At 37.2% G+C, this 21,290-nt stretch overlaps 1 protein-coding gene across 5 annotated transcripts in view; it reads left to right on the plus strand.

The window, feature by feature from the left end:
- RXFP1 (relaxin family peptide receptor 1) overlaps positions 1–21,290 on the plus strand; it is a 134,794-nt gene that overhangs the window by 85,362 nt on the left and 28,142 nt on the right. For 3 of the 5 annotated variants that reach the window (XM_060653891.3, XM_060653893.3, XM_060653892.3), the window contains exons 4-9: positions 175–280; positions 5,625–5,696; positions 15,804–15,875; positions 20,137–20,208; positions 20,295–20,366; positions 20,985–21,059. In XM_060653891.3, coding sequence (XP_060509874.1) covers positions 175–280; positions 5,625–5,696; positions 15,804–15,875; positions 20,137–20,208; positions 20,295–20,366; positions 20,985–21,059 — 469 coding nt within the window. The remainder of the gene's footprint in view (positions 1–174; positions 281–5,624; positions 5,697–15,803; positions 15,876–20,136; positions 20,209–20,294; positions 20,367–20,984; positions 21,060–21,290) is intronic. The other 2 variants (XM_060653894.3, XM_060653897.3) reach the window with 1 other exon arrangement.

A 21,290-nucleotide genomic window follows, 5' to 3' on the forward strand; every position in this document is an offset into this window, starting at 1 on the left:
TTAACATTAAATTAAAAGCAAACTTTGTAAACTTAATTTAAAGCAGTGCCCAAATTGCTTAGGTAAAACAGGACATACTTTTGTACTAAATAGTTTTCTCATAGTTTTTCATTTCTTTCTTTTCATTACCCTCCTCTTCCTTGTCCCATTCCTTACTACTTCCTCCTTATTCAGTGGTCGGTTCTGTGCCCGTGCCATGTCTTTGCCGAGGTTTAGAGGTTGACTGTGATGAGACCAATTTACGAGCTGTTCCATCAGTTTCTTCAAATGTGACTAAAATGTAAGTAGAAAAGAATGGCTTCAACCTGACAGCCAGAATAGAACCTGGAGAATTGTATCATACTTAAGGCCCTGTCATTATTAATGCATTTTTATTCAAAGATGATATCATTGTTCTCCATCAATTATAATGATTGCTGATATTTATTTTACATTTAGTAAGTGCTAGGCCCTACTCTAAATTCATCTATATATGAATTTATTTGGTCCCTGATAATAATCCTATCAAGTATTTAGTGTCTCCACATTTTACCTAAACAAAAAATGTCATCATTTATGTGCAAGTAAAGAGAAAAGACTGCCAGTTAAACTATGATATAGAATTTTCTTATTACAAGAATGGACATTTATTGAAAGAGTTCTTTTAGACTTTGTTAGAAACATTCCTATCTACAAACAAGCAAAAAAAGAAAAAAGAAAAAGAAAAAAAAAAAGAAAAGAAGGGACAAAAACTGGATAAAATATTCCTAGAACTTCACATTTAAAATCTAACTCTTCTGAATCACATCTGACTGAGAGAGGTTGCTATTGTTTTTTTCCCAAGTAACTCAAACTCATATATATAAAAGAAAATTATCTTCACAATAAGTGGTTTGTTGATCCAGTAATAATTCCAATTCAACAAACTTTGGGAACACAGTCACACACATTTGGCTGAAACTTTTCAAAAGCAATCAGTGGTGGATAGATATTTTCATCCAATATTTTTGCTGAGATTTTGTCTCACCCAAGTGTTTTAGTGCCTTATGGTTCTGACTTTTGAGTATATGAAGACAAAATCGGAGTAATTCTTAAATTTACAAATATGGGTAAGTCCTGCCTTTGTCAACCCAAACCACATAACACAGCAACTCATATGCTTGAAGTATATGAAGAGGTGGGGAGAGCTAGAGTTCAGAGTTCCTGTGGATAGTGGTGCCATCAAATTAACAGAATCCGGGAGAGTTTACTCAATTGATAGTGACCTGAGGAGTTTATTCAACTTGGTAATAAGCTAAGAATATCAAACGGGTGAAACCACAAAGACTTATTTTCCAAGGTAGGTGATAATCCCACCTGAACTAAGGCAAGAATTCTACCCTATCCCCAACTCACCTCGCTCTTTCTCGATAATTAGTCTTAGTATTTTACTAGAATTAAATAACAATCGGAGATTCCATGGAGAGTTGCCATGCTTTAAGTCATGACTGGACCTGTTCGGTATAAAAATTGATGATGATTGCATTCTATTTTCAAGGAAAAACATTGATTACCCCCACTGCTTGTATCAAATTAGCAGAAAATCAAAGAATACCCTGATGCTGCCAGTCCCATTTTTCACTTTCCTACAAGTAAGATTTGAATCTGTTCTTCTGCAACTTAACTAAACTTTGCATAAGAAAGGAAGAGATGGACAGAACTGGAGGAATGGAAGAAGATAGGCAATGACTAACCAGAGAGTGTGTACCCCTAAAGAATACCTAAAGGCATTCTGATTCAAATTTAAATAAAAAACTGTTTTGGCTCAATACATACATTCACACATACATTCACACAAACGTTCATAAAGAGGTGTGTGCAGTCCTGTGGGCCACCAGTTTTTAACCCTTGGTACAGGGAAAAAAAAAACTGGGATCAGCTCCTTGTGAATGACTGACTACAGGAAAACGAGAGAGAAGGAAGAGTCCAAGATGATTTCAGAGTTTCCCTCCTGAGTAAATAGAGTGATCCAAGAATGGGGACACTTGGTGACAGTAAGTGGCAAAGATTAGGACTCCAATTTTAGATGGATTTTTCAACTTGAGGTTAACAGGTCACTCAGCAGAAATTTTTAACAGGCATTTGGAGATGTAGAAATAAAGCTCAGGAGTTTATGTCTGTAACACTTTCTTTTCTGTTTTGTTAAAAAAAATTGCATTTTCTTGTGCTTTGGATTGAGCAGCTTGATTCAAGTTCCTCATTTCTACTTTTTTCTGCAGAAAGCTGACTCAGCATCATACTCACCCCAGTCTTTATTCAATTCCATAGAGAAAAGGAACACTAGGCTTTACAACAAATACATTAAAAGAGTAAATATCAAATTTTATTACTGAGTTCATTCCATATTTTGAATTGGAACTCTCATAGGGAAACGTCAGAAATGGACTAAATCATATATAAGTTTTAAAGAAACCAACAATCCAGATAATATTTATTAAAATTGGGGGGGGGGGTTCCTGGGGGGCTCAGTTAAGGTTCCAAGTTCGGCTCAGATCATGATCTCTCGGGTTTGTGAGTTCGAGCCTTGTGTCAGGCTCTGGGCTGCTTCAGATTCCGAGTCTCCCTCTCTCTCTGCCCCTCCCCCGCTCTCACTCTTCTCTCTTCCTCTCAAAAATAAACATTTAAAAATGTATATATATTTATTGAAGTTGGGATTTTTAAGACATTTCACATAAATGCTAATGAGCAAAAGAGACAAACAGATAAACATGATTATTTATGCATTGTTCTAGCTTCCTAAACATTAATTTTGACTGCATGAGAGCTGACGATAAGATGCTGGAATTTAACCACTAAACCACATAATCGATTGTAAGAGCTTTCTTTATCAAAACTGCAGCTAGCTTTGATAATAGTAATTAAACTAAGTAGCTTCTCTCTTTCACACACACACTTCACTTTGTGAAGAGTCAAACTTGGAATATTACATTTTAAAACTCAAGAATTTATTATATTAAAAAATTTGGAGTTTGTCCTATTCCGTGAGAATAATAACACCTACCTTTTTCCGTTTCAACAGGGTATTATGAAAATATCAAGAACGCTCTTTGTAAAAATACTTGACATCACTTAGAAGGAAGTAGCCTATAAATCCTAGGCACTCTTAACAAAACACCAACTTCCTAAGAAACCATATTTAGGAGTCCTTAAATGAGCTTTCCTTTCCTCCAGAGTAACCTTCCCACTTAGGTGAATTAGCTTTTCCTCTTTTATTCTCTCATTGAACCTCACCTGTGTCTCCTTTAAGCACATCAAATTTCTTCCTTGTACTACAGTGGTTGGGGTTCTAATCTCTATCAGAGAAAGGGAAATGCCATAAGCTCCATGGGGGCCTACAAAATGGTTTTTCTATATATCCTCCAAAGTTCCCAATAGAGTATAATAAGCTCGTAACACTGTTTTTGAATTGAATTTATAAGAAAATATATATAATAAAAATAAAACAAGCTGATTGCCTTTTTAGCCTTGGGCTATAAAACTGAAGTTACTTTCCAAAGAAAAATCTCTATTTATAGATAAAATATGTTCTTTTTCACCCCAATAGAATATAAGCTCTAAAGAGCAGGGATATTACTGGTTATTTTCCAAAGTGCAAATGGAAGGCATTTAACATGTTTGTTGAGAAAATGAATGAATGCATGAATGAATGAGCACATTTTTGAAAACACACTAAGATGTTGTCAATATTTTTAAATCAAACCCAAATATTCAACAGTTTATTTTTATACAACACAAACATTGAAACAAGATGTAAAGCAGAATTGAAGACCCAAGCCAAGGGAGAATGATTAGTAGGAAGGGGATTCTCAATTAGCTAACATAAGAAATGAAAGAACATTTAGTGATAGCCTGGCAGCTAAGAATGATTTCAAGAGAGGATTAATAGTTAATCAACCTTTGGCACTCATTCATTAAAAAATTACTAAGGGGCGCCTGAGTGGCTCAGTCAGTTGAGCATCTGACTTCGGCTCAGGTCACGATCTCACGGTCCGTGAGTTCGAGCCCCGCGTCGGGCTCTGGGCTGATGGCCCAGAGCCTGGAGTCTGCTTCCGATTCTGTGTCTCCCTCTCTCTCTGCTCCTCCCCCGTTCATGCTCTGTCTCTCTCTGTCTCAAAAATAAATAAACGTTAAAAAAAAAAAATTAAAAAAAAAAATTACTAAGTGGTGTTTATATTCTAGAACAGTGTGTCTTAATTTTTTTTTCTTTTCATTACTGCCCCCCCAAGCCTTTTTAGACATTGTTTTTCTGTTTGTCCCCTCCTGTGAAATTTTAATACTATATATCTGTTTATGTATACCTGTTCTTCATCCATTTAAAAAGGTAAGACTTTTTAAATTTTTTTTTCATTCCTTTAGAACCAATTTTCACACCTTGGGGCAATAATACCTCCATTGAAAATACTTGCATTCCTAAACTCTAGAATAGCATTTCTCAAATTAGATTCCAAAAATGTGTCCTGGGGAATCTGAGAAACTAGTTTTATTTAAGAAGATTTCATTACCAAGTTTAAGCAACACTGGTCCAAAACCAACATAACAACTAACATTGGTAGTGCCTACTATACAACACTGTTATAACCCGAGTCCTTTATGTGGATCAAGTATCTCCAAGGGTTTATCCCACAGTGGTTAACCTCCAGACAATCGTCTGTTCCATTGTATTATATAAAGATAGTAATAATAATTGCATCATATTATTCCAGTTCATCTAGTCCAAATCCATGCTTTCACAGTTAAAGACACTGACAAGGAATGATTATGTATGATTCATGATTTGTGCAAGGGACTCCAGCTGCAATGATTTGCGTTTTGCCCTGTTTGGTTTGCTTTTTTGCTTCTTTAATTTTGTTCCTACTACCTTACATTGCTTTTCCTTAACAGACTAAAGGTTTAGGTCCATCCCAATACAGCCACAATTATGTGGACCTGATTTGTGTCAAGCTGCATATCAAATTGTGATACAAGGGGAAAACTTTCTATACAATTTACTGGAAACAAATAAAATCACTTATTGAATAAAGACGGCTCAATTGTACTTCCCAACTGACAGTTTCCTTCATAACTAATTTTAAAAGGAAGTAGAAATAACACAACACAAAAAAGCAAAAAATAAAGTGGGATGTGAGCAATGAAATATTGAAGAATATAAAATTACTTACGTACTTGAATGTGCTTTGCAGAAAACACTACTTTTATTGTCACTTCAAAATTGAGATTATAAACCTAATGTTTATTAAATAAAAAGAGAAAGGAAAAAAAATTTAAAAAAAAAAAAATAAATAAATAAATAAATAAAAAGAGAAAGGGAAAATGTAACTGAAAATTATTTTCCCAGTTTAATTATTTTTGTGTTTTGCCAGAATTACAATGTCGTAACCTAAATTTCAGAAAAGATAAATATCTTTAGTAACACAAAATTAACAGTTAGATCCAATTCAAATGGTACTATGGATATGAACGTTAACGTCATGAAATAAAATGTTTCCTGAAAGCTGGTACCAAAGCAAATAAAGCTTATAATTATTTTATTTTAAATTTATTGTATTATTTGTAGTTTAAAAGTAATGAAGAAAAACTTTAAGAACCAAAATTTACATTTATTTCAGGTCACTTCAGTGGAACTTAATAAGAAAGCTTCCTCCTGATGGCTTCAAGAAGTACCATCACCTTCAGAAGTTGTAAGAAAAAGTTTAATCCCCAGTATTTAATTCACTAACATTGTTTTGGCATGTCTGTTTCTTCTTACATCTGTGGAGACCAACACTGTTCCGGTGCTTAAGTCTAATTCCTCTTCAGGAAATTATTAACTGTTAGCTCAAGACTACCAGGTAACTTTTTTTTTAGAGGTTCTAGAGGCCATTCTAGAAAAACCTCAGATACTTATTTCCAAAGAAACTAGAGCATATGAGCTATGACTTCTCCTGCCACACACTAGACTGTGAAGAACTTTCTTGCATATGTTTGCAAATTCAGTCTCCAACTAAGAGAGCAAGTCATGGTGGTTTGATACCCCAGAGCATGTTGTCTGGGGGACTTGATTCCATTTTCACATCTGCCATGTAGGTTGAGTTTCCTTTTGGCCTCAAGTAGTATCTGGCATGCTAGATTGCCATCAGTTTGGCATTTTCATACATACTCCAAAAATCCATAATGGCCCGGGTTATGTTTACCTAATATCTAGGCCAACTTTGTGACTAAATCATATCATACTTGAACTGCTGGGTTTAAATATCTTGTTCATGAATCACGCTATCTAGAAAAGATCTCAGAATTATTCATTTCATTTTCATACCTAGTTGCTTTTGATTCTGGTTTTATACTGAAGAAACCTCACACATAGATGTATATCTGTATATTCTTCTTTAAGATGACAAATATGAAGCATGTGGGTGGTTCAATCGGGTAAGTGTCTGACTCATGATTTCAGCTCAGGTCATGATCTCAGGGTTCATGAGTTTGAGCCCCACATCAGGCTCTGTGCTGACAGTGCAGAGCCTACTTAAGATTCTCTCTCTCTGTCTTTCTCCCACCATATACACTCTCTCTCAAAAATAAATAAATAAACATTTAAAAAATTAAGATTAAAAAATAGAAAGCAAAATCAGAAGAAATATTAATCTACTTCATTAAATGAAATGTACTCAAAACCCAGATAATCTGAAAAAAAAGTATGTTTCATATTTAAAAATAAAAATTTCAATAAAAATTACTTTCAAAACTTTATTCTGGATGTTCAGCAATCAGGAGAGAAGAGCTTTTCAAAATTAGGCATTATATAAAATCTTCAAGAGGATGCTTCTGTATTCTATTTCCTGATTTTTGGAGTATGAAGAATTTTTCTGATCTGTAGCACCACCTTATGTCCACATGTTTAAAAGGAATTAGGACTTCAAATTTAAATATCAAAATTCAGGTTTATGTAATGGTAGTTTAGCATTTTTCCATAATAAACATTTTAATAATTTTTTTAAGATTTTATTTTTAAGTAATCTCTACACCCAACCTTACACCCACAACCCCAAGATCAAGAGTCATATGCTCTACTGACTGAGGCAGCCAGGAGCTCCAAATTAATTCTCAAATAGCCAATTTGTTATACCTAATAGATCAAAATAGCCTAATTACAAAAAAAAAAAAAAAAAAAATTCTACCTGGTTATTAGAGATAAGCTTTGCTCAACCTCCACACAATACAGTCTATTGCTTAGCAGATTATTAAAATAGTTAGAAACAAATAATACATGCTAAAGTTTCTCTGTGTATTAGTGAGGAAGATGCATCCCCTATTATGTGATTGGAGCCATAACATGTTCTGTGAAATTGTTATACACACAATAAACTTATAGTTTAACATAACTTATTGTGTAACATCGTACAATCAAAGTTAGGTTTTCTTGCATGTTGCAGAAATAGAAGATCTTTTTTAGTCAAAATTTCTAATTAACTAAGAATTTGTTCATATTGGTTTCTTCTTTATTGCTCCTAATATTTATAAATATATATATATAAACTTCAGAGTACCCTCAAGGACAACGATGGCCTATACTCAGAACAGGAAGTCAGGCTCAAAGCCTTACCTTGTCATTCCCTACAATCTGGGGCCAGTGCACGCAGAAATGCAAAGCTTTACAAGGATGCAGTTGATGCAATTTCTTGTGCTCTGGTCTCTGTTTCCTTTGACCTCCAACTAACACAGGCCAAACTAGTTAATTATATAAAACTACATTCTTGTCTTGACATGCTAGTCTAATTTATATTCTTCTAGTCTTTATTTTTATTCCTTTTTTTTCTTTTGTCATAAATACTTCTTATAAGTTTCTTCAAACACTTTTTAAAGCAAGACTTGGAGTGTCTAATGAAATTGGAGCTGACTTGCTTAGCAGATTTGTGATTAACATGGAATATGATTTGGGGCCTTAAAGGTGTCACATTTTGTACTTTTGCCAGCACTATCCTAAACACCTATATTTCCATTATAGCAGGAAATGTTAAAAAGTCTGACTTCTCAGCCTGTTTGATAAGTGAGTGCCTTACTGTGCATTAAAGTTTCACTTACAGAAAATTCAAGGGGAGGAGTTAAATGGTGGAGCAGTAGGAAGACCCTCTGCTTGCCTCATCCCTCAAACACAGCCAGATAAATATCAAATCATTCTGAGCACCCAAGAAATCGATCTGAGGACTGAGACAGCAAAACTGCACAAGTAGAGGGAGAAAAACAGCTGCATCATGGAAGTTAGTTGCTGCAGAGAGTTGATTTGGGGGAGAAAAGAATTGCAAGGGCTGCAGAGGGGTAGGAGCCCTGATCATGGAGAGAGGAGAGAGATAAAGAGAGAGAGAGAGCATGAAAGCAGTGAACAGGGGATTGCACAAGAAAAACTCTTCCCCAAAACCATTGACTTGGAAAAGGAGAGGGGCTGACAATCACAAGTTTTTATAAGTAGTGGAGCTGAAAGTTTAAAGTTTTAAAAGTTTGTGAAATCACCACGGTCATTCCTAGTGGGTTTAGTGGTGCTCCTATGGGGAAAGAGGGCAGAGGCCCAGGAGCAGACAGCATGCTCTGAGGATCCCCTAGGTCACACAGGGAGAAATAGTTCTGCTTGGAGTGCATTTGGGAGAGGCAGCACTGTCTCTCAGGAGACAAAAGAGAAGGTGGGCATCATTGAATGTTCCCATTAATTAGCATAGCAGCAGAGGCACCTACAGAAGGTAGCTAACCTAGAAGCCAGCTTTTGGGTGTGCTTTGTCATAAACTCCTAGCCCCCACGGTCGTGCATCTGCTTTTCTGGGAAAAACCAGCCCCAGCCATAGTGTGGCAAGACCCTCCTCAGAGGATCAGCGTGGGTCTGTGCTATACTGTGTCCCTGAACTTGGAGCTTTGAAACTCTCTCACATGCCTGAGATAAAACACAGGAGTACTGTGCTGCCAGAAGAATAGACGGCTTGGAAACAGAGAGGATGAACGCAGGGTTTCTGATGGAAGAAGCCTGAGACACAAGAGAGGAGACTGTTTGCTCTTCTGTAAAGGTGTCCTGAACAGCAACAGGCATGAACTCCCCTCTCTAGAGATGACAGAGTGGGGGATGCCATTTTCCCTCTGCCCATCAGCACTTCTGTGAGCAACACAGCACCCCCAGCTTACACTAAGCCTCATCCCAATATGCCCTGCAGGGTCATCTTTACAAAGGCAAGTCTTCCTGAGAACCAGCTCAGCAGGCCCCTCCCCCAGAAGACTAGCACAAACCCCCCTGCAAATACCAAGTCCACTGATCATAGAGTGTGCAAAGCCTCAGCTCTGGGGGACATAGGATATAGCCTTTTTTTTAATGTTTATTTATTTTTGAAAGAGAAAGAGAGAGAATGAGTGGGGGAGGGACAGAGAGAGGGGACAGAGGATCCGAAATGGGCTCTGCACTGACAGGCTGACAGCAGAGAACCCAATGTGGGGCTCAAACTCACAAACTACAAGATCATGACCTGAGCTGAAGTTGGAAGCTTAACCAACTGGGCCACCCAGGCACCCCAGGATCTAGCCTTTTCTAACAAGCAGACCAAAACATATCTAGTTAAAACACGCCAAACACTGGACCAGGTCCAAATACTCCACATTGCAGGCAGGGAGGAACTCTGCAGAGGACTGATCTAAGAGAAAGAGCAGCCAAATCACAATAGCAGAAAGCACAGAACATAACACCAAAAAAAGTCCTGAAGTACCAGGCCATGAACGGTATATGACCTCTTCTTAATATAACCATTACTCTCAGAAGCAGGAAACAAAACAGGTTTTCCTAACACACAGTAGACAGAGGTCTAGGCAAAGGCCAAGATGGACGACTTCATCCAAAAAGAAAAACTGGAAGATGTAATGGGCAAGGATCTAATTGAAACAGATATAATATGTCTGAACCAGAATGTAAAGCAACAATCATAAGTATACTAGCTCGCTTTGAGAAAAAGCATAGAAGAAACCAGAGAGAACCTTACCACAGATATAAAAGAACTAAAAACTAGTAAGGCCTAATAAAAAAAATGTTATAACCGAGATGAAAAACCGACTGGATGTATTTACAACAAGGATGGATAAAGTGGAGGAATGAATACATGATATAGAAGATAAAATTATGGAAAACAATGAGGATGACACGAAGAGGAAAAGAAAGATATTGGATCACAAATGTAGACTTAGGGAACTCAGTGATTCCATTAAGCATAATAACGTTCGTGTCATAGAGGTCCCAGAAGAAGAAGGCAAGGAAGAGGGGGCAGAAGGTTTGTTTGAGCAAATTATAACTGAAAACTTCCCTAATCTGGGGAAGGAAATAGACATTGAAATCCAAAAGGCACAGAGAACTCTCATCAAAATCAACAAAAGCCAGCCATCACTAAGACATATTATAGTCAAATTGACTATACACAGACAAGGACAGAATCCGGAAAGCAGCAAGAGAAAAAAGTCCTTAAACTACAAGGGAAGACACATCAAGTTCGCAGCAGATCTATCTACAGAAACTTGGCAGGTCAGAAGGGAGTGGCATGATTTTTCAATGTACTAGATGGGAAAAATACGCAGCCAAAAATACATTATCGAGCAAGGCTGTAATACAGAATATAAGGAGAGATAAAGAATTTCCCAGACAAACAAACACTAAAAGAGTACAACCACTAAACCAGCCCTGCAAAAAATATTAAAGGGGACTTTTTGATGGGGGAAAAAAGATCAAAAGCGACAAAGACTAGAAAGAAACAGAGAACATCACCAGAAACATCAACTTTACAGGTATCACAACGGCACTAGATTTGTATCTATCAGTAATCACTCTGAATGTAAATGGACTAAAATTTCCAATCAAAAGGTATAGAGTAGGGGCACCAGGGTGGTTCAGTGTCCAACTTCGGCTCAGGTCATGATCTCACAGTTTGTGAGATTGAGCCCCACATCAGGCTCACTGCTGTCAGCCTGTAAGTACAGAGCCCACTTCAGATTCTCTGTCCCCCTCTCTCTACCCCTCCCCACTTGCTATGTCTCAAAAATAAATAACATTAAAAAAAAAAAGACATAGAGTACCAGAATGGATAAAGAAAACAAGACCCATCTATATGCTGCCTACAAGAGAAGCATTTAGACCTAAAGCCACTTCCAGATTAAAATTGAAGGGATGGAGAACCATATACCATGCTAATGGACATCAAAAGAAAGCCAGAGTAGCCATACTTATATCAGACAAACTAGATTTTTTTTTAAATTTTTAACATGTATCTATTTTTGAGAGACAGAAACAGAGCACAAGCAGAGGACGGGTAAAGAGAGAGGGAGATACAGAATCCAAAACAGGCTACAGGCTCTGAGCTGTCAACACAGAGCTCAACGCAGGGCTCAAACTCACGAGCCATGAGCTCATGACCTGAATCAAAGTCAGACACTTAACCGAGTGAGCTACCCAGGTGCCCCTGAACAAACTAGATTTTAATTTTTTTTTTAATGTTTATTCATTTTTGAAAGAGAGAGACAGAGCACAAGCAGGGGTGGGGCAGAGTGGGGGGGGACACAGAATCTGAAACAGGCTCCAGGCTCTGAGCTGTCAGCACAGATCCCAACGCGGGGCTCGAACTCACAAACTGCAAGATCATGACCTGAGCCAAAGTCGGAAGCTCAACAGACTGAGCCACCCAGGCGCCCCTGGACAAACTAGGTTTTAAACCAAAGACTGTAACAAGAGATGAAAAAGGGTAATACATCATAATTAAGGGGGTCTACCCATCAAGATCTAACAATTGTAAATATTTATGCCCCCATATTGAAAGCACCCAAATACATAAATCAATTAATCAAAAACATAAACTCACTGATAATAATACAATAACAGTGGGGGCTTTAAACCCACACTTACAACAATGGACAGATCGTCTAAGCATAAAATCAACAAGGAAACAGTGGCTTTGAAGGACACACTGAGCCAGATAGACTTAACAGATATATTCAGAACATTTTATCCTAAAGCAACAGAATATATATTCTTATCAAGTGCACACAGAACATTCACCACAATAAGTCACATACTGGGTCACAAACCAGGCCTCAACAAGTACAAAAGGATTGAGATCATACCATGCAAATTTTCTGACCACCACACAATGAAACTTGAAGTCACATCCTATTAAAGAATGAATAGGTCTACCAGGAAATTAAATAAAACATAAAAAACATATCTGGGGCAAATGAAAATGAAAACACGACAGTTCAAAACCTTTTGGATACAGCAAAGGCAATTCTAAGAAGTAAGTATATACTAATAAATACCTACCTAAGAAACAAGAAAAGTCTCAAATACACAACCTAACATTACACCTAAAGGATCTAGAAAAAGAACAGCAACTAAAGCCTAAAAACAGCAGAAGAAGGGAAATAATAAAGATTAGAGCAGAAATAAACAATACAGAAACAAAAACCCAGTAGAACAGATCAACAAAATTAACAGCTGGTTCTTTGAAAGAATTAATTAAATTCACAAACCTGTAGCCAGACTTATCAAAAAGAAGAGAGAGAGGGCCCAAACAAATAAAATCATGAATGAAAGAGGGGAGATCACAACCAACACCACGGAAATACAAACAACTGTAAGAGAATATTATGAAAATTATATGCCAACAAACTGGGCAATCTGAAAGAAATGGAAAAATTGCTAGAAACATACAAACTACCAAAACTGAAATTGGAAAGAAATAGAAAATTTGAACAGTCCCATAACCAGCAAAGAAATTGAATTAATAATCAAAATCTCCCCACAAAATAAGCCCAGGGCCAATGGCTTCCCAGAGGAATTCTATCAGAAATTTAAAGAAGAGTTAATACTTATTCTTCTCAAATTATTCCAAAAAAAATAAAAATGGAAGGAAAACTTCCAAACTCATTCTACAAAGCCAGAATTATCTTGATTCCAAAACCAAAGACCCCACTGAAAAGGAGAATTACAGGCCAATATCTCTGATGAACATGGATGCAAAAATTCTCAACAAGATACTAGCAAATCAAATTCAACAGTACATCAAAAGAATTATTCACCACCATCAAGTGGAATTTATTCCTGGGATGTAGGGGTTGTTCAATATTTGCAAATCAATCAATGTGGTACACCACATTAATAAAAGAAAGGATAAAACCATTTGATCCTCTCAATTGATGCAGAAAAGGCATCTGACAATATAAAGTATCCTTTCTTGATAAAAACCTTCAATAAAGTAAGGATAGAAGGAACATACCTCAACATAATAAAGCCCATACATGAAAGACCCACAGCTAATATCATCCTCAATGGGGAGAAACTAAAAGCTGTCCCCCTAAGGTCAGGAACATGACAGAGATGTCTACTTTCACCACTGTTGTTCAGCATAGTACCGGAAGTCCTCTCCTCGGCAATCAGACAACAAAATGAAATAAAAGGGATCCAATCTTCAAGGAAGAAGTGAAATTTTAAACTCTTCACAGACAACATGCTACTCTATGTAAAAAACCTGAAAGATTCCACCAAAAAAAATCGCTACAACGAATACATGAACTCAGCAATGTTGCAGGATATAAAATCAATGTCAGAAATCAGTTGCACTTCTATACACCAATAATAAAGCAGTAGAAAGAGAAGTCAAAGACTCGATCCCATTTACAATTGTACCAAAAACCATAAGATACCTAGGAATAAACCTAACCAAAGAGGTAAAAGACCTGTACTCTAAAAACTACAGACACGTATGAAAGAAATGGAAGAGAACACAAATAAATGGAAAAATATTTCATATTTATGGATTGGAAGAAAATTGTTAAAATGTCTATACTACCCAGAGAAATCTACACTTTTAATGCAATCCCTGTACCACCAGCACTTTTGACAGAGCCAGAATAAACAATCCTAAAATTTGTACGGAACCACAAAAGACTCCAAATAGCCAAGGCAATTCTGAAAAAGAAAAGCAAAGCTGGAGGCATCCTGATTCTGGACTTCAAGCTATGTTACAAAGCTGTAGTCATCAAGACAGTATGGTACTGACACAAACACAGACACATAGACCAATGAAACAGAATAGAAATCCCAGAAATGGACCCACAACTATATGGTCAACAAATCTTTGACAAAGCAGGAAAAAATATCCAATGGAAAAAATACAATGTCTTCAACAAATAGTTTTGGGAAAACTAGATAGTGACATGTAGAATAATGAAACTGGACCACTTTCTTACACCATACACAAAAACAAATTCTAAATGGATAAAATACCTAACTGGGAGCCAGGAAACCATCAAAATCCTAGAGAACACAGGCAGCAACATCTTTGACCTTGGCTGTACCAACTTCTTACTAGACATATCTCCAGAGCCAAGGGAAATAAAAGCAAAAATAAACTATTGGGACTTCTTGGCACAGAAAAGGAAACAAACAGTCAACAAAACTAAAAGGCAGTCTACGGAGTGGGAGAAGTTATTTGCAAATGACATATCTGATAATGGGCTAGTATCCAAAATATATAAAGAACTTTTCAAATTCAACACCCAAATAATAATAATAATCCAGCCAATAAATGGACAGAAGACATGAATAGACATTTGTCAAAAGAAGATATCCAGATGGCTAATAAACACATGAAAAGATGTTCAACATCACTCATCATCGGGGAAATAGAAATGAAAACCATGATGAGATACCACCTCACACCTGTCAGAATGGCTAAAATTAACGACAGAGGATACAATAGATGTTGGTGAGGATGTGGAGAAAGAGGAACCAACCCTCTTACACCATTGGTGGGAATGCAAACTGGTGCAGCCACACTGGAAAACAGGATGGAGGCGCCTCAAAAAATTAAAAATAGAACTACCTGATAACCCAGCCATTGCATTACTAGTTACTTACCCAAAGGATACAAAAATACAGATTTGAAGGGTCACATGCACAGCAATGTTTATAGCGGGACTATCAACAATTGCCAAACTATGGAAAGAGCCCAATGTCCATCAATAATGAATGGATAAAGATGTGGTATATACATACAATGGAATATTACTCAGCCATCTAAAAGAATGAAATCTAGCCATTTGCAACTATGTGGATGGAACTAGACTGTATTATGCTAAGTGAAATAGTCAGAGAAAGACAAATACTATATGATTTCACTCATATGTGGAATTTAAGAAACAAAACAGATGAACATAGGGGAAAGGAAAAGAGAGGGAAACACTGTATAAAAGACTCTTAACAATAGAGAGCAAACTGAGGGTTGATTGAGGGAGATGGGTGGGGGATGGGCTAAATGGGTGATGGTATTAAGGAGGGCATTTGTTGTGATGAGCACTGGATGGTATATGTAAGTGATGAATCACTAAATTCTGCACCTGGAACCAATTTTACCTTATATGTTAACTAACTAGAATTTAAATAAAGACTTGAAAAGCAAAAAGAAAAAGAAGAAAATTCAAATATTAAATTTTAACTATCACATGTTTATCTTTACAACTAAGTTTCTAAATAAAAACTAGCCTAATCATACACGAATTTAATAGCAAACAAAATAACATATCTAGTTTCACTATTTTGTTATGGTTACCTTTTTTAATTAAAAAAAAAGTCTATTGTGGTAAATACATATGCTGTAAAATGTATCATCTTAAACCAATTACATTCAGAGCCATTAAGTACATTTATATTGTTGTGCCACCCACACCACCACCCATCCAAAGAGCTCTTTACATCTTGCAAAACTGAAATTCTGTTTCATTATTTTTTTTTATAATTATGTTCACAGGTGCCTGCAAAACAATAATATTAGATCCATATCCATCTATGCTTTCAGAGGACTATACAGTCTTACTAAACTGTAAGTACCAGTGCCAATTAGTTTGCGCATTCCACTATGGTCTGTCAGGCTGAACCACCGCCCTCCATGGTAGCCCTCCTGCCCACAACAGTTGAAGGGGGACGCAGGGCACTATGGTCGAGGGCATGGAATTCTGACTTGAACAGGCTTCCACTTAAGTCCTGATTCACCACTCCCTTGGTCTATAAACTTGAGCAATTTATTTTCCTTTCTAGGCATTGATTCCCTCTAGTGTAAGATACAAATTATAACAGTACCTTCCTCAGGATTGTTGTAAGAAACAAACGAGGAAATCCCTGGGAAGAATTAGGCGCACTACATCTGACGCATAAATAGAACTCAATACATACTGGCCATGGTGACAGGAATGATGGCCATTAGAACTTATTCAAAATAAGAAACGCTGATGATAATTAGAATCTTCGAAGGAAAAAACCCAGACTTTTCCAGTAATTCTTTTTCCACTACTCCTGCTTTTATGAATACATACAGCGCTGTAAGGTTAAAAGAGTAAAGCTTTTTTATTGTGATTAAATACATGTAACATAAAATTTATCATTTTAACCATTTTTAAATGTGAAGTTCTGTGGCATTGAGTATATTCACATTGTTGTGCAAACATCACCACCATCCATCTCCAGAACATTTCATCTTCCCAAGCTGAAACTCTGTACCCACCAAACAGTAACTCCTCCTCCTCTGACCCTTGGCAATCACCATTCTACTTTCTGTATCTCTGAATATGACTACCCTAAGTGGAACCATACAATACTTGTCCTTTTGTGTCAGGCTTATTTCATTTAGCATGATGTCTTCAAGGTTCATCCATTTGTTTTTCCATGCACACCCATCAGTGAACATTTTTGGTTGTTTTTATCTGTTGGCTATTATGAATAATGCTGCCGTGAACATTGGTATATAAATATCTGTTTGAGTCTTTGCCTTCAATTCTTTGGGGTATATACCCAGAAGGGGAATTGGTGAGTCACATGGTAATTCCAGGTTTAACTTTTGGAGGAACCACCATACCGTTTTCCACAGCATCTGCACCAACAACATACAAGGGGACTAATCCCTTCACGTCTTCACCAGCACTTCTTGTTTTCTGAGGTTTTGTTGTTTAAGAATTTGTTTGTCTTTTTAAAACAGCCATCCTAATGGATATGAAGTCGTATTTCATTGTAGTTAAAAGCAAAGCTTTTTAAAATTGGTTTTCTTGGGGCGCCTGGATGGCTCAGTCGTTTGTTTGAGTGTCCAACTCTTGATTTCAGCTCAGGTCATGATCCCAGAGTCATGGGCTCAAGCCCCACATCAGGCTTCACACTCAGACTGGAGCCTGCTTGGGATTCTCTCTCTCTCTCTGCCCCTCTCCCCTGCTCATGCACTCTCTCTCTCCCGCTCTCTAAAAAAATTTAAAAAATTAAGTAAATATATAAGTAAATAAAATAGTCTACTAAATGTTCCATTTCAGCAGCTGAACCTAACCTCCTATAGGAAATAATTGTATGGAAATATAACCAAAAGGCACATAAATCAACATCTCCCTATATTTCTATTTCTGTCCCCTTGTTTTCTATCCTACACCACTTTTTTTAATCCTAATCCAAGAAATTCATTCCAGTCAGATTCCTAGTTTGTGGTATCAGGGTTTAGGATTGAGAGACAGCTGTCTAATAATTTTACTAGCAAAATGGAAGAAGGGCCCTGGAGACTCAGAGTCTTAACAGTAACCACTTTTACCAAGTCCTCTTCCCTTCTATCCCATCCCTGCTCTTTTGTGTCTTAGCAAATCACCCAAAGTCAATATCGGATTCATTCCCATCAGGCTCCTATCTTTCTCTCCAACCCCGCATAAATCTGTTCAAAACTTATAAGCAGTGTCTGCTTGGTTTAATGTTCAATGGGTGTGAAAGATGCTACAGTCTTGGTCTAGTATCCAACGGATGTGAAGGATAGTACCACAAATTTTAAAGAGTTCCCCATCTCTTTCCATGGTTATTCATAGCACTGGACTATGTTTAGATGTTAAAGATGTCACATACTTCTGGGTTTTCATAGATAATCATTAGATTCCTCCTTTCCATTCACCTGTAAATATTCATTAGTCCTTACAATGTGCAAATTTTTCAGCAAGACACCACGGGGAGGTGGCACTGAAAGATAAGTCAGACATGCTGCCTTCCAACAGTTTACACTTTAATATTTCAGGTAAAGGGCTTTGATACCACTGGGGCAAGGCATGCCTCTTGCTCTCCAGAGGCTTATGATCTAGGGTGGGAAACTATGCCAATATACACACAACAATTAGAGAACAATTAGAGAACGATGAAATCCGAAACCCGTGTTGTTCAGACCAAAATTCCTGTTAAGTTTCACTGAAACAAGTGACCATTTGGGGTCTGGAGCAATGAAGGATGGCTGGGGAAAATGAAGAGGACTGGGAAAAACAGATGAGTATAGAGTACAGGGGTGGATCAAATGCTTTTACCTGGGGGATTGCTATTGGCTTTTAAAGGAGCCCCCTGAGGCGCTCATGGGGAAGTATTGTAGCTATTCTTTACCCTTCCTGTGCCCAGATGGGGTTCTAGACCTACAAGGCAAGGAGAGAAGTGGCTCTAATATGGGGCATCATCTCCTGTTACCCCTAAGCAAAAGTCAAATACGGTGGGAACGGGGAGTCTCTCAGCGGGAGAAATTTTATAAGCTGTCAAATTATAAGAGTAGAGAAAAGTGCAACATCAGTGTGGTCCATATATCTGTGGAAGTGAAATTTGAAGTAAAACTTGCATATGAATCATAGGCAGAGGGGAAAAAGAAGACGGATATAAGAATGGGAGGCATGAATAGAGGCGTCATAAATAATATGTACTGAATGCTTATGACATGTTACAACCCAATAAAGTAGGTACTAAGATTACCTCCATTTTAGAGTTGGGGAAACTGAGGCTTTCAGGATTTAACTGCTTAAGGTCACACTATTAATAAGTAGCAAAGCTAGGAACTGAACTATCTGACATCAGAGTCAGAGCAGCAAACTGCTGTATGGACATGGAGGTAGAAATAAACATGGCAAGGGGTACCTGGGTGGCTGAGTCAGTCAAGCCTCCGACTTTAGCTCAGGTCATGATTTCCTGGTTCAGGATTTCAAGCCCTGCATCAGGCTCTGTGCTACCAGCTCAGAGCCTGGCACCTGCTTCGGATTCTGTGTCTCCCTCTCTGGCCCTCCCCCACTAGTTCTCTCTCTCTCTCTCTCTCTCTCTCTCTCTCACTTTTCTCTTTTTCTCTCAAAAAATAAACAAAAACATTAAAAAGAAAGAAAGAAACATGAACAGAACAGAGTTGACTCAATCTGCAGAAGAGTAAGAACTGAAAAGGTGGATGTCAAACTCCTTAACAAGCATACAATGTTGCCATGTCCTTTTTTCCAGAACAGTCCCTGCCTGCCTCCCAGGTTCATCCCCTGTCCCTCTCCACAATGCCTTCATGGTGAGGCCTCACTGAAATACCTGGTGATCCCTTACCTTGTTGTTCTCTCTCATCTCTCTTGCCTCTGCATAAGCCATCTCCTCTGCCTACGTTAACTCCTACCCATTCTTTGCTTTGTGAATGATATCTTCATCCGAATCTCTATCCATCCAGTTGTGCATTCTCTAGTAAAGCCTTCTGTCTCCTGACTCTCCCAAGCATTGCAGTCCCTGCCCCCAACAAAGGCAGATGCCTTCTCCTCTGCAATTCAGAGCAACCCTACATTATATGCTTCTCTTTTCCCCATGTTGCAGTAATAACCTGTTCATACTCTGTCTTCCCTCTAGACTCAAAGCCCCTCAAAGAAAGAGATGATATGCCTAGCACACTGCCGTAGAGTATAGGTACCCAAAAAAGTTTAATGAATAAAGGCATAAATGAATGGAATGACTGATTGATTGATTGATTGATTGTGGGGGAATTAAAACCTAGACATGAAAAGGTAAGTGATAAAGAACTTTTAGAGACCCAAAAGAAGGGAAAAGATCTGATAAGAATAGTATACAAGAAAATCTAAGATGGATGATTATTGTTTTTCCTTTCCTTATTGTTAGATATCAAGAAGGTAACACATTTGGGGTGCCAGGCTGCCTCACTCAGTAGAGCATACAACCCTCTGTCTCAAGGTTGTGAGTGTGAACCCCACATTGGGTGTAGAGATTACTTAAAAACGAAATCTTAAAAAAAGAAAAAGAAGGAGATAACACATTGACTGTAATCATTTCTCTTTTTTCAGGTATCTCAGTCATAACAGAATAACTTTCTTGAAGCCGGGTGTTTTTGAAGATCTCCACAGACTAGAATGGCTGTATGTTTAATTTATGTGTCATTTTATAGTATTAGTTTTTATATTCTAAATATATAAATGAATCCATTTTTTCTTCTGGCTGGCAGGATAATTGAAGATAATCACCTCAGTCGAATTTCCCCACTAACATTTTATGGACTAAATTCTCTTATTCTCTTGTAAGTACTAAAAATTAAGACAACTATTTCAATGGAAAGAAAAGACATGAATAAAAGTTACTGCCTTAAGTTTAACAGCATTAAATTTGGAATTGTTCAAGCCCCAGAAAGGCCTTTCTGACTAAAAATCATCTCTTAATCATATCCTATGAGGCTATATTGTAGTTTTAACAATTATATAAGACCTTCTGTCCTCTAGAACATGAGCCCCTCAAAACTGAATACAGCCTCACTGCTGTATTTTATTGAAATATTCTCAAGCATACCACTACTGCCCTGTATTCATCTTAGTAATAATAATAATAATAATAATAATAATAATAACAATAATAATAATATTCATTTAAAATCACCTCCTTCTCACTACCCACTTTTGAAGGGTACAGGCTTTTTTTCAGTTACTAACATTGCTGCTTCCTCCATAAGACAACTATCATTTGTTGAATTTTATTACTAACAAGCACTCAAACATAACAAAACTTACAGAAAAAAAAAGAGAAGATAACTAACTTAATAGATTTTCATGGTTTCATAAAGAATAATGATAATACCATATTTGACTTAAGATGAAAAAAGAACCAGAAAAAGGTGACTTCTTCTCTTTCTTTTCTTTTTCAGAGCACTGATGAATAATGTCCTCACCCATTTGCCGGATAAACCTCTTTGCCAGCACATGCCAAGACTGCACTGGCTGTAAGTTGCTGTACCTTTCCTTAAAGGAGTCAGCTAACTTTTCTGGTTTTGCCTAGTTCCCTTTGGATATTAGGCTTTTAAAAATGATAGGTTGTTAATGTCATATCATATTTCCTCAGATTACTTTAGCACGTTTTTGTTACTGAGCAGCCCCATTGTCTAAACTAACTCCTCTAGATTCTCGCCAACATAAAACATCTTTAAAAACAAAAAAAATTGAGAGGCAGGAAG

This window comes from Panthera onca, chromosome B1 (assembly GCF_046562875.1).
Source record: "Panthera onca isolate mPanOnc1 chromosome B1, mPanOnc1 haplotype 2, whole genome shotgun sequence".
NCBI classification, from domain to species: Eukaryota; Metazoa; Chordata; class Mammalia; order Carnivora; family Felidae; genus Panthera; species Panthera onca.